Source organism: Panthera pardus, unplaced genomic scaffold (assembly GCF_024362965.1).
Source record: "Panthera pardus isolate Hobbes unplaced genomic scaffold, ASM2436296v1 HiC_scaffold_13, whole genome shotgun sequence".
NCBI classification, from domain to species: Eukaryota; Metazoa; Chordata; class Mammalia; order Carnivora; family Felidae; genus Panthera; species Panthera pardus.
In genome coordinates, this window is record NW_026526688.1 from 110,152,367 (window position 1) to 110,166,372 (window position 14,006).

Here is a 14,006-nt window from a genome sequence, read left to right on the forward strand (position 1 = left end):
AGCCAACTCAGGAGGAACAGACATGTGACACCGCATGGCTCCAAGAGGAAACAACAGCGTGCCGCTGAACCAGAGGCAGTTGGGTAGTTTGGTCACATTGGGTTTATTCTGTCTACTTCCTTCTAGGAAGCTTAGAGGTTGGCCAATGAGGTCCACTGTTGATTCTTATGGCACCACCCTCCCCTCCTTCTCGTTTGTGGCTTAGAACTTACCCACACCCCAAGTTCTTGGGTGTCCTCGCTGTTACAGCCATAGTAGTCTGGGGTTCTGTCCAACTCCTGCATGTGTCCGTGTACTCTTACGCTCTTATCCGCATGACAAGACGGGCAGAGAGCTGCATTACCCATCTCACTCCTACAGTTCCTGCCGTCCCTGGGCCCGTGCTTGCCCTCTGTGCTCTGTCCAGGGCTCCCTGGGGGACACTAAAGCGGACAATTCATCCAGACGATCTTTGGCTCCTCCGCTCAAGTCCCCTAAACGCCCCTCACCAGTTCTCCCCATCTGCTGGCTGGCTTGCTGGTGTGAGAGAGAACTCAAAACCCCAGCAACTGCAGGCTGCATTCGGTGACCATTTCCAATTCAGGCTCTGCCAGTCTATTTTTACACCTACCAGGCCAGCTATGCATGTCAATGGAGTGAGGGGGGTGAGGCCAAGAGAGAGCAGGGGAGGGGGCGGTGTTGTTTTGTTTTTCACCATGTGAGCAGCCTGCTCTACACATGGACTTAAGTTCCTGCTGTGTAAAATGTCTCTACATATGAGAATTTTTGCATTACTCAGTGAATGCCTCTGAATCCTTTGATTTTCCCCCTCTGTCTTTCTACTTACACAGAACACCAATCTGCTAATGAGTCCGCTTCACCCACATAATAGATAGAAATTATTTTTGTAATTGTTTAAACCAAGAGGCGAGCACTCAGCTAACATACATCGTCTTTCTCATGATCTTTTACAGAAAATAACTGGTTGTCCTTGCAGCATTTAAAATTCATCAGAAACACAGCAATCAAAATGGGTCATTTTACCTTGGTCTGGATGTTTTGAATTTTACAAAGTATCTACAGTTTTCTGTTATTCATGATTGTGCTACAGTAGAGCAAACATTTTGCTTTATGTACAAGTTTAATTTTTAATATTCTGAAAATGTTTCCTCCAGCTTTATAAAAGAATAATTGAGAATGGCTTTTAAAAACATACATACTATCTTTGAAACCACATTACAGATCTTTGAAAGAAATTGTTTCCCACGGAGATGAGAGCACAGTAGATTTATGACGCCAATTGTGACATACATCAAGACTTTGTTATTGACTATTATTGATGAAACTTTATTCCTCCCCTTACCCCCCATTAGGGTTTTCTCTAAAACTTTATATATGTCATTGCTTTACTATTAGTCCTATCCTTGTTATTTGCTTTCTTTTCTCATATCTTCTAAACAGGTTTTAAACTACTCAATGGCAGGATAAAGATTTAGATGTTTGTTATCACCTATCCACATTATGTATTAAATAATGTTAAAGAAATCTACTGAATTGAAAGCAATCATTTGGGTAACACAGGATGTGGAAGATATTTAGACATCAACCACATTTCATTCAATAGGATAAAATTCACCTTTCTGATTTGCCATTTTCTAAAAACTAAAAATGCCCGTCACTATTATTATTTATTTAAATTAAAAACAGCATTCCTCAAATAGTCTATCACTCTATATTGCTGTCCAAAGCCCTAACAAACTCAAATCCAAGAATGGTATTTTTGGATTGTTGATTCTTACAGCCCCATGCTGGTTTGTTTGTTTTACCAATCCTCTTTGAATAGCTCTTTATACCAGAGCTTAAGAACCTAGTGTATACTATTTATTATAAGGATCCTACCCTTACATTCCAATTTCTGAGAGGCACTAACAGTATTCAGTGAAATTATTTTTATCTTTCAGCTACAGATGATAGCATATTTTAAAAGTTTTTTTAAAAAATATTGACTGAACCAATAATATTATGATAAAAATGGAGGGGGCATATTTTCTCCATTCACGTTAAAGACAAGCATAACCCAAACATTTTAAATGATAAAGGTTTAATGGGGTTCAAGGAGTGCACTTGCTGTGATCAGCACCAAATGATGTATGGAAGTGTTGAATCAGTATATTGTACACCTGAAACTAACATTATGCTTTATGTTAACTAACTAGAATTTAGATAACAACTTAAGAAAAGGGGGGGGGGTGCGACAGGTGTAGGTGAAAGTATTCATAAAGATGAAGCTTCAGTATCAGTAACAAGATCAGACTGGTAGCTGAGATGTACCAGGCAAAACCTTTTGTGTTGCTCATGTTATTTTTATATAAACTAATGATTTATCACAATACAGTAATTCCTCATTAAATGCCACACATACTTGAACAGTGTACTGTAGAAATTAAATAAGAAATGATGTTTAATCATGTGTTTAGCAACTCTCCTAAAAGGATGGGTTTTAAAATTTCCTATCTTCTCTAAGGTGCTGAGAGCCTTACAGGGCCTTACAAAGTCTTAAAACAGGCACTTCTTCTTGAATATACATGAACGATCTTATTCAGATTATGAACCAAGATTTCGCTAGCTGTTAAAAGAGGTACAGTTTTTTTTTTCTCTCTTTCAGAATCAGTTAGTCGAGTGTTTTTAAAACCTAAAAATTTAATATTCAACAGTCTTTTAATAGAGATCATGCAACTTAAAACCTGGAGGCAAATCCTAAAAATTCTCTCTAGCCTCATCCCTTCATTCTAGAGCTTAGATCTGAATCCCTGTACTTACACATGTGAGAGGAATATTTAACCACTCCAGCTTAGGGAAACATGTCCCTAGGTGCTTGATAAATAATTTTGTAGTGCTTTAACAGCATGAATCATTTCCTGGAATCTTTCCGTCTTGTTAATACATTACCCATTCTACCACTATGCCCTCAAGTGGCTTCTGCCTCAGCCAAGCATACATCCCCCTTTCTCCACCAGTCTGTTCATCGTCTCTTTCAAAGCACATCTTAAAATCACTTTTTCCTACAAGTCTTAATTACACTTATATTAGTCCCTTAATTTGTTCTATCTTTTTTAATGAAGTTGGGACTACTATCAGCTATTTGCTTTTTTTTTACAGAATATGCCTTGTCTCTCTCCTTGACCTCACAGATGTAAAATGCACACGGCAGTATTAAATGCTTGTTAAGTAAATGAATAAAAGGCAGCCACCGATAGGAGGGCAATTGATTTTTTCAATATTTAACTGCACTGTGCTAACCTTCTTTTTACACTTTAATGGTAACAGATTTAATAATTTTAAACATTTTAAGTGTGACAAATATTTGATTTCATTTCCACATTTACAATAAACACTCTGATTAGCCTTTAAAAAATATTAACACTGTTTAGGGTAAATTTTCCTAGAAAATAATTTGTAGTGTTTTGTTTCAAAAGAAAAAAATGTTGTAAAGTATACTAAGAACATAAACCAGAAAAGAAACATGTTAACAACTCTTACAAAATAATTTTTCTAAACATCTACCAATTAGTTTTCTACCCTTCTCTCTTTCCTTCATCTCAGGGAAATCTTCCCATCCTTTCCCCAATAGAAAAATGTTCTGCTTGCTGAATAGAATAACACCTACCCTCCTTAACATTAGGGATCCAAGGTGGCAACAAAGTCCCACTACTAAAGTTTAGTGCCTAAACAAGTATGGGAAAAGGAAAGGCAAATATAAACTGCTGGTGCTCCTGTGATTGCTAAAATTTTCCATTTTCTGGCCAAACAGACTTCATTATTTTTTCTTAAAAATTACTTAATGTTTTTTTTTGGGGGGGGAGCGGGAATCAGAGCACTAGCAGGGGATGGGCACAGAGAGAGGGAGACACAGAATGCAAAGCAGGCTCCAGGGTCTGAGCTACCAGCACAGAGCCCAACGCTGAGCCGGAACCCATGAGCCGCGAGATCATGACCTGAGCCGAAGTCGGTGCTTAACTGACGGCCACCCAGACGCCCCTGGCCAAACAGATTTAAATTATCAATCTGGAAGCTATCGAAGTGTGAAAAATAGAACTTTCAAATGAACAACTTCATACTACTCGTGATTACCCCAGACTTTGCCCATGGTGTTTTCCACATAATCAAAAACAAGGGTGAGAGGAGTTTGCAGAAGAGAGCATTTAGAAGTTAAAACACTGCTAGTTCCATTTCCTAGTGGCAAACTAAGATTGGCTGCTGGGCAGACTTGTCACAAAACCTTGATGAGGTGACAACCCATATACCTAACATTTTGCCAATCAGAAGGCAAAGTTAGCAAATACTGTGTACTACCCATGCCTTACTAATGTACCCGTAGACTGTTGGGATCTCTGTGGACATCTGACAAGGGATATGCTTTCTGCCAGGGCAGAACAATATCACCACTGTTTCTCAAAAATGCTTCAAAGTCATTAGGGCAAATTACTCAGAAAGCAAATATTTGCATGTTTGGCCACACTTAGAGCAGGATACTTGCATTTGGTACATGATTTAGAAAGTGAAATTCAAAGCCCCCATGACGTGACATACTTTCAATATCCTTCTTAAATTTCCAGGGACTTTTACTGTTATTATTTCATCTGTATTGCTGTTTCAAATCCATCAGGAGAAAAGCGATTAAGGACCGAGAACAAAAGCCAGCTTCTCAACTGCAATCTTCTGAAAGTAGCTGTTAAAGTCCCTATGACAGCAAAGCAGAAAACCATCCATTGCAGTTTTATAAAGTTCACCTTCTAAATATGAAGCAGCGATTACAGAATCATCAGAAAACTAACACCTTGGAGAAGAAATAACTTTATCCGTTCTCTAATTTAACCTAAAGAGTTAGATCACAGCTCCTGCAGAGGAATGAAAAGACCTCTTAGCTAGGAAAAACTGATCCCAGATTTTGGGTCGATCACTAATTTCCCTGCATGGAGTTGTGTAACCTTTATCAAATCTGAGCTTTAGTTTTCTTTTTTAAAATGAGGAGGTCAGACTACATCCCTTCCAGCTCTGGAGTTCTTCAGCTCCATGCAACCTTACTTGTTTACATTTGAAAATACATCTAACAAGAGGGGAGTTGACGCTGCCCATCTCTTTAGTTAGTTGGCATGAGAGAGAAAGATAAGAACAACTCAATATCTTGCATCACAGGTCCCTGGTTCTACGAGCTATCTGCATTCAGTGGCATTTCCGTGGGACACTCACAAGGGAAGCTGAAAGGACCATTGTGTGAAACACGACAAACTGCTGGTATCTAGGAGCTCTTTTGCAAGGTGCAGACCCTTTTGCTCTTGCTCCACCTTTCCTGAAAATTAGCTCCAATGAAAAACGGGAAACATTTTGGACACCTCACCCTGCCGGTTTTCTACATCTCACAAGAGTAAAACAGCTTTCACCTGGAAATGGTCTCGGTCTGGAAAACTGATGTTGTAGGACAGCTTTATAGGATTTTGTAGCACAATGTTTTTGCAAATCAGCTGCATAAAATAGAAAGGATTTTATTCTCCCTCATATATGTCAATTAATTTGTTCTTAAAGGGCAAGTGCTATCAATATTAAAAATACTGAAAAATGTATCTTGCCAGGAGTCTTGGAAGTAGCAGATCTGAAAGAATGTTTCACTCAGAATTATTTAATTTTTTCTCTCTTCCAAGTGGTAAGGGTTATGCAAGGATATGTATCACAGAAATGAAAAAAGCAAAGTGCAGTCTCTTAATCTAAACTATCATTGCAACATAAAAGTCCTAACATGGTAGTTACCACTTTGATTGCATTTTGCAGATCATTAGTATGTAAGAGTTATCCTGAATTTAGAAAACTGTTCAGATTACAATCCACCTCCCCCTGTTCTCCCCACCAACAGCTTTTACCTTTTTTAAACCATGCTGGCTGTAATTCAAAACTGATTGTTTTGGTCAAATGTATTTATCTGATTAAACTAATATTTCATTACTCCTATTGTGTGCAGAATTCTCCATGTCCAATCACGTGAAACCAGGGACAAATTCCCCTAACTTTGGGAATCACTGACCTGTGGAAATAAAACTAGAACATTCCGTGCAACACAGGAGACAGCACGTTATTTTCTCCTCTGTTTGGGTGCATTCAATATAATTTCTTTAGCTAAAAGTTAAACATGTAACTATTTTTACCAGTTGGATCTGTTATATAATTGATCAATCAGGAAAACTGTTGCATAATTTATAGATCTACACAGATTCTCCATATTAACATGTGGCATAACTTTTCTAATTGAGGTCAGGATAAATGAGTTTTACTGTTTATGCTGTCCACAAATTAATCAAAGTGAATATTGCCAAGCTATTTATGTGCCCACAAACATCAATTAACCAATTTCATTTTACATTCCTCCCAGCTATTATTTTCATTCCAAACTGCTGCCTCTTGACTCTTAGTACATAAAGGAGGACATTCTTTAGTAAACAGTGCTAACAACTTGAGAAGTTTTCTAAAGGCTACTCCACACAATGCCCGGCACAAAGTGGGCACTCAATAAGTGTCGGTAACTGACATTAAAGACACTATGAGCCAAGAAGTGTAGGGTGTCCAAAGCAAGCCTAAAGGGCCACGTGACTAGTTCGTGATGTGCTGTCATACTGGACAGCATTTTGAAACACAACATAAAACAATTTAGCCATTGTGCACTCCTACTTTTTCTGAAGAAAAATACATATTCACATAATACTCAGAAAATGGATAACCACTAACGCAGGGGCTCTCCCAAGGCTTTATTTGTAGAAAGAGGCAAGGATGAAAATAAAAAAGCAGGAAGGGGGCTCCATTGCAATCAGGCTTTAATAGTTACTTTCTGAAACCTAAGTCAGTATTTTAGTTTATTAACATTTCTTGTAAGTTTCCATCTGTAAACTAGGGAGACAGCGGATAGAGGTAATCTGAAAAGGACTCTGTTAAGGGGATTTTAAGATGAATGAATGGTGCACAGCACAAGTGTTGATCACTGAATGGGGTAAAGTCTAGTGCCTAGAGGAACAATGTTCTTAGAGGATGTAACTCTTCACAAGCTGACCGGTTATGCTCTATATGATGCATGCCACAGTTGTCTAGACCTATCTATGAAAATGGTCTCTCACATGCCATGGTAGTTAGACACCATGCTTGATCATTAATTAGAACAAGATAAACGGGAGTGCTATCCTAACAAGAATTTATAATCAACCTCTCCAAATAATGTCTTACTATTGTTAAGTATATAAGAAACCCCACCACTAAGCTCAAATAAATTTTCCATGGCTGAGATTAGCAAATAAAAGTTCATTTATCCTTTCCATATTTCTCAAGTCTCATTTCACTTACTATATGGACAGTTTTCCTTTGATGGTTCACAGGCATTATTTTACATACACATATTCTCAGTTAGAGAACCCTAAAGGTTCTAGAGAAATAGCAACTTTTCAGAAACTTTTTGGGTTATGACATGCAATATGAAGGCTTAAATGTTTTGATACATTTGCCATTACTGAAAAAGTCTCTTCAATTTAAAGCAGAGCCCAGTTCAATGTAATCATACACTCAAATGTTTTAATCTATTTCTCTCAAAGTATTTTAAAATAGTAATTTCCCAACAAAATAAATGCACATGCACACGCAAACACACACACACACACACACACACACACACACACATGCACATACACTCTTTGAAATTAGACAGGAGACATAGACATTTAAAATACACTGCCAGCCTACAGCCAGGAACTGATCAATTAAGAACAAACTCAAGTTCAAACTAAATTTTTAATATTAGTTCAAACTGGAGCAGATTTAAGTATTTATCAAAATTACCAATTAAACCTGACTTGTTATGAGGATGGTAACTGATTTCCTTATACTATACATTAAAATACTAAGTCAAGAAGTTTCAGTGATTATAAAATGCATTATTATTAATTTTTTTAAATTACATGTTGAGTATGCATTTAATCAAGAATTAAATTAACAATTACAGAATGATTGACTAAATTCAATTTATTTCAAAGGCTGAGAAAACTTAGAGCACCAAAAAGAATCTGAATTTCATTGTCCAACTGATATTTAATTTGGGTTCTATTTGAAGATCTCTCTTGAGCAAACTTATTCCATGTACCTTAAAGTATAAATAATAGTTTATAATCCTTTACCTACTATTCATACTAGAATAAATATCTTGATTATATATCATTTGTTCCCCTGGATAATGGGAAATTTTGGGGTAAAGTTTTAAATTATATCCTACTTTTTTTTTTGGAAGAGAGAATAATTTTATAGGCAATCAAAACCCTGGGAAAACTAAAAATAAAAATATTATAAAATCAATATCATTAATTCAATTCTCCTAAAACTGTGCCATTGTGGTCTTATGTTCTCTGAGCTACAATGTTGTTGGCCATATGTTGTTAAGGAACAAACACTGGGCAGAGCACTGCCAGTCACCAATCTGAACTTTAGCATTCCAATCTGTATAATAATGAGCTACAGCAAATAGACTCTTCCGCTAATATTTGTATGTGTTAAATCTTTAGAGACATAAGTTTATAAATCATCCTATGAGGTCAGCATATAATTTACCTACTCTTCAGGACAATAAGAAGGAAATAAAAGAGGGAAGAAGGGAGGGGGGGAAGGAAGGAAGGAAGGAAAGATTGTAAATATAAGAAAATGCAGATCTGTCTCTCAAACCTAAGAAGAGTTTTTGCTTTAAGAGTACTTATTGGGGCGCCTGGGTGGCGCAGTCAGTTAAGCGTCCGACTTCAGCCAGGTCACGATCTCGCGGTCCGTGAGTTCGAGCCCCGCGTCAGGCTCTGGGCTGATGGCTCAGAGCCTGGAGCCTGTTTCCGATTCTGTGTCTCCCTCTCTCTCTGCCCCTTCCCCCATTCATGCTCTGTCTCTCTCTGTCCCAAAAATAAATAAATGTTGAAAAAAAAAATTTAAAAAAAAAAAGAGTACTTATTAAAAATATTTCTAATAAAAATGTTTTTCCTTTCTATTAGCTCTTTAGAGCTAGTATTTAAATATTCTCAGGGCTTTCCTAGGTCAATAAAGAATCTCTCCCCTAAGTATGTGTTCTCCTCAAACCTGTTCCCGGCCCTGCCTCCTCTGGCTCAACTGACCAGCACCCTATACTCTCTGCTGCTCAGGCTAGAAATGTTGATGTTTTTGACATTCCTTTTCCCATACATTTAGGTCTAAAGAGTCTGCATTTTTCCATTTCTTAGTCACTATTTTAGGTCAGGAATTCATCATTTCCTGACTGAATTACTATAACTCTCCCCTGAATATTTTCCTGCTTCTGGCCTTGCTCTATTCCAAATCCATTTCCCACACAATAGCTGGAGTGAGCTTTCTGAAGCTCACAGCTGTTCAGGGCACTTCCTATAATTTCCACGATAAAAGACAAAACCTTTAATGTGCTCTACAGAGTCCTGAATGATGTGGCCCCACTCCCCTATCTTATCTTTGCCTTTTCTCTTGTAATTTCTTTTGGACCTTTATAAACAAGGAACCCTCCATGCGTATCACCTCCCTCCCTCCCACTGTATTTACAATACTTCTCTTGGAACCCTCCCTGCCTGGCCAACAGAAGACTGAGGGCCTGTTGTGAACACAGAGTCATCACAGCGATAGCTACCCTGCACTGTATTCATCTTTTTACATGCTTGTCTTCCTCACTAGACTATGAGCTCATGGTGGACAGACACTATATTTTATTTGTCTGTTTGTTCCTAGGACTTCTGACAATGTCTCTAATAGAGCAGCAGACACTCATAATTGATTACTGAATACATAAACAATAAAAAAAAATCTTTCTTGACACATTTAAAATACGATTGGTTTTCATAAACATTCATTTCATTTATCCCATAAATATTTATTTGGCACTCTATGCCAGGCTGGAACATGTCATTTAAATAAAAAGAGGCAAATGGGCAGTATTTCTGATGTACACATACATTCTTCAGTAAATCTCTGGGAATGGCAATCTGTAGCAATCTATTCAATTGCCAGTAAATGGTCCTTTGTTTGTTCGCATTACCATTCTGTCAGCTCTTGTTAGATTATTTTTTCAGATGTTTGATTTTGTCATGAAGTGGTCGAGGCACTGAACCTACTGGTAATCATTTGAATATAAGCAGGAATGAAAAGAGGAACAATTATGCAAATGGCTATAAGAGCAATAGTGGCCACAAACCAGAAGATGGTTTATTAAGTAAGGATAAGACTATTAATCACACTGGATATTCCAGCCATGCCTAAAGCCTATGCAGAGTAATCACTGTTGATGCCAGAGAAACACTCCAGTTGTTCTCTAGAGGGACAAATAGATTACCCTTACAATGAATGTCTATCACACACACATACACACCGCCCCCCCTCCCCCCGATTACTCCATGGCTTGGCCATCGTGGGCCTCTAAGGTATTATATGCCCTGCAAACCTCTATTCATTCCATTCTTTCCACCCATAGAGTTGCTCTGTGTTATCTCATTCTTTTTTATTGAGGATGATGGGTTATCCATAGATCCCTGCCCTTACGGTCACAACTAATCCTCTGCACAGACCTCACTTCTTTTTGGCCATGACCTTCTCTGACATTGCTTCTTACCTATGACACTCAATTCTTTCTCCTTCTCTCCACTGTTTCTCTTTATTTATTCATATATACCTTTCCTTCTAACATGTTTTGCTTTCAACACAAACACTAACCTCTGTAGACAACAACCAGTAATATAACAAATTCATAGCAAAATACCTTACAGTTATCAGCCTATAGCAAGTAGTCATAGAAAAGACATGCGTTTCCTACTTTTGTTCATGATAAACAACCAATTCAAGGGGGCAGGTGCAACTCCCCAATTTTTCCACTGTTAGATATCAGTAATTTAGATGTATGTTAACTGCAATAAAGGCACATCTTGAAGAAAGGAGCACCATAAAAATTTAAAGTCTTGCCTTCTTTTTTATGACATTCTAATGTTTACAATTAGAATTTCCAGGGGTACCTGGGTATCTCAGTCAGTTAAGCATCTAACTCTTATTTTTGGCTCAGGTCATGATCTCATGGTTCATGGAAATCAATTTAAGCCCCTCCCCATGTCAGGCTCTGCACTGACAGTGTGGAGCCTGCTTGGGATTCTCTCTCTCTCCCTCTCTCTCTGCCCATCTCCTACTCTCCCTCTCTAAAAATAAATGTAAAAACATTAAAAAAAAATAAAAATAAACAAAGTAAGGATTTCTATCTTCTAAATCCCTAAGGCAATAACATTTATTTCTGACTTCATATTTTGATAATTCATTAGACTTTATGGCAAGATTCTAACCAAATTTTGTCAAATTTACTAAACACATAGGTCATGTTATATTTGGTTGATCAAGAAGTATGTCACGACAACTTAATTTTATACTAAATTCTTCCAAAAAAGAATCATCAATAAGAGTGAAAGTAGCTTCCATTAACCACTGACATTTTAAAATGTCAATTTTACTGAAATATGTTGTTTCTATTTTGGTAACATTCAATTTTAGCTGCTTTGGGGATCAAACGTTAAAAATTACCTCTGATAAGGTATTACTTTCTCTTTGTTTTATAACCTGATACAGTTCAGTTTATTAATATCCCACACTAACATAATGGAAGATGGCTCTTTCTATGTTATAAAGGTATCATGCAGACCCTTGATCTCATTGTTCAGCAGAGCAGAAATGGCATTTAAAGCTCTTTATGTGCTATGTTTTGTCTCTGTAGCCAATAGTACCTCAGTAGTCTTCCTTGTCCAGTTTGCTATATATTTATGTCCTTGGGTTCTTTCCGTAGTCCAGTGAAAAAAATTAACTTTCAGGAAATTTTAGACCTTCCTCTGCAGTTTGATAAACAGACTTCATATTAACCATTTGAATTTTGGATCTGTGAAACTGACTTCACCTGTCCCCCACTCTTCTAAGAGATTCCTGTTGAAAACATCTAGGACTTAGACATCTTCGTTGATACTATTTTGATTGTTAGAGATACAGGTATTACAGATGGTTTGAGTACTTGATAGTTCTAACCCTTCTGTCCTGCTTCTTTGCATTTCTTATCATTAAAGAACTTTTTGTTATATAAACCACATTACAACTCTTAAGAGGCTCTCCCTATCCAGTTTGCTTTGTTCCTTGATATGTCAGAAATATTTTTATTTATCTTAGTGACACATGATCCCATCTTTGATCATAGTCTGCTGGGCCCAGTGTCTGCAGCTAGATCTATTCTAAAGCCAGATCCCAAAAGCCCTCATGGGCCGAGTCTGGTTGAGACATGACTACCGTACCTCACGATATACTTGCAAAGTACAACGCTGCTCTGTGGAATGATTCTATACTTTAAATTTCAATACTGTTTAACTTACAAAATTTGTTTTCAATTTCACATGCTTATGAAAAGGATCCATCCCTTTGATAAAGCTTGTTAAAATGATCAATCCCTGAAGTACATTTGAGTACCTACTATAGTAAAACTACAACACTGTAACTTCAATTTATTGAAAACTCATAGGAAAAAAGAGCAGAGAGAGATAAAACACATATAAAAGTAAAACTTTGAGAAACATAGATATATTTGTATACACGTGCATATGTACACATATACATACACATCATACCTTAAGAACAACGGAATTCCAACCATAGATGTCCTCAAATAAGAACCTACTCTGAAATGAGTTAATTAGGAAAAAAAAACTCTAATCAAGTTGTATCAGAGTTTAGGGTCTGATAGTTTTGACATTTCAGGATAGTATTCTATTTTTTCTTTTATATGGTAGAGACATTTTCCTAGTCAACTTTGTTACTCTGTTAGGTCAAATTCTTGACCTTATTTACTCCATGGCATTCAATGATACTTGAGCTCAAAGAGGAAAGAGAAGGGAAAAAAAGAAAAAGCCTTTGAACCCTTAAAGCTTTTGTCTATACATTCCACTCTTGTATCTTGCCCGGATGTGTTTTTATCCCTGAATCGTCCATGAAAATGCATGTGGTTTCACACAGAGAAAAACTGCTTCTTTAGGATATGTGGAATCACAGAGATCCCATTTAACTCCACTGTGCTTTAGTGTGCAGGACTGTTAGAAGGTTTTAAAGTCAGTTACGATATACTGTTTGTTGTAACCGAAGTGTCTTTGGTGGCGTGCTCTACATGCAGGTTTGTCTCCGCTTGAGAGTCTGGAAACTAACCTGACGTGGGCACAACCACGTACCCAGCCTTTAACGTCTAAATGAGCACCACACTTCAATTCCTTGTGTTTTAGTCCTTTTGGATTACAATGACATGCATGCCTTTTAGCAGCTTTCAAATGGGAGAAACCTATATATATCAGAGGAGGGGTCCTTCAAAAGTTTTATAAATCAATGGAGCACTGATACATCTTAGAAGAAATGGAACCTAGATTTCAGCAATGTAACTTATATCTAGATAACCTATATACTTGAGTCACTGGCCTGTAGGCACCTCATCCCAGGAGCTTGAGTGACATTCATCAAAACAAAGCAGGAAGAGAATAAGGAAAGTTCCGGAGTTTAGCCCTGCTTTAGGGCAGCTAAACATGCCAATAATGTGTACTGAGTGTGAACAAGAATCAAGGTTAAGAGAGAAACAGTGCAAATAGGGTATTGAGAGGGTCGTGCCAGCTTGATGTGGTAGATTTCATGTACTCCAGAGGAACGTTTCAAGTCCCACAAAGGTGAGAAAATTTGTATTGAAAATAGTAAAGTTAATAGTTTATAAAACAATTAAAAGGGTTTTTAATAGTTTTTAAACATTAGTGTGACTTTAAGATGGAAACACAGGAAATTAACATTTAAATATTACTTGTACCAAAGAAGATGAAAAATATTTCTTCAGGGGCACCTGGGTGGCTCGGTCGGTTAAGTGTCTGACTCTCACTTCGGCTCAGGTCACGATCTCACGGTTTGTGAGTTCCAGCACTGCATCA

At 37.3% G+C, this 14,006-nt stretch overlaps 1 protein-coding gene across 50 annotated transcripts in view; it reads right to left on the bottom strand.

Moving 5' to 3' along the window:
- Positions 1 to 14,006, bottom strand: part of ANK2 (ankyrin 2) — a 669,482-nt gene that overhangs the window by 243,559 nt on the left and 411,917 nt on the right. For 9 of the 50 annotated variants that reach the window (XM_053901316.1, XM_053901300.1, XM_053901315.1 and 6 more), the window contains exon 1: positions 213 to 589. The exons of 14 other annotated variants lie outside the window; for them this stretch is intronic. In XM_053901316.1, the coding sequence (XP_053757291.1) occupies positions 213 to 347 (135 nt within the window). In that variant the 5' untranslated portion in view covers positions 348 to 589. Of the gene's footprint in view, positions 1 to 212; positions 592 to 14,006 lie in introns of those variants that run through there. 27 more of the 50 variants (XM_053901345.1, XM_053901341.1, XM_053901343.1 and 24 more) reach the window with 7 other exon arrangements.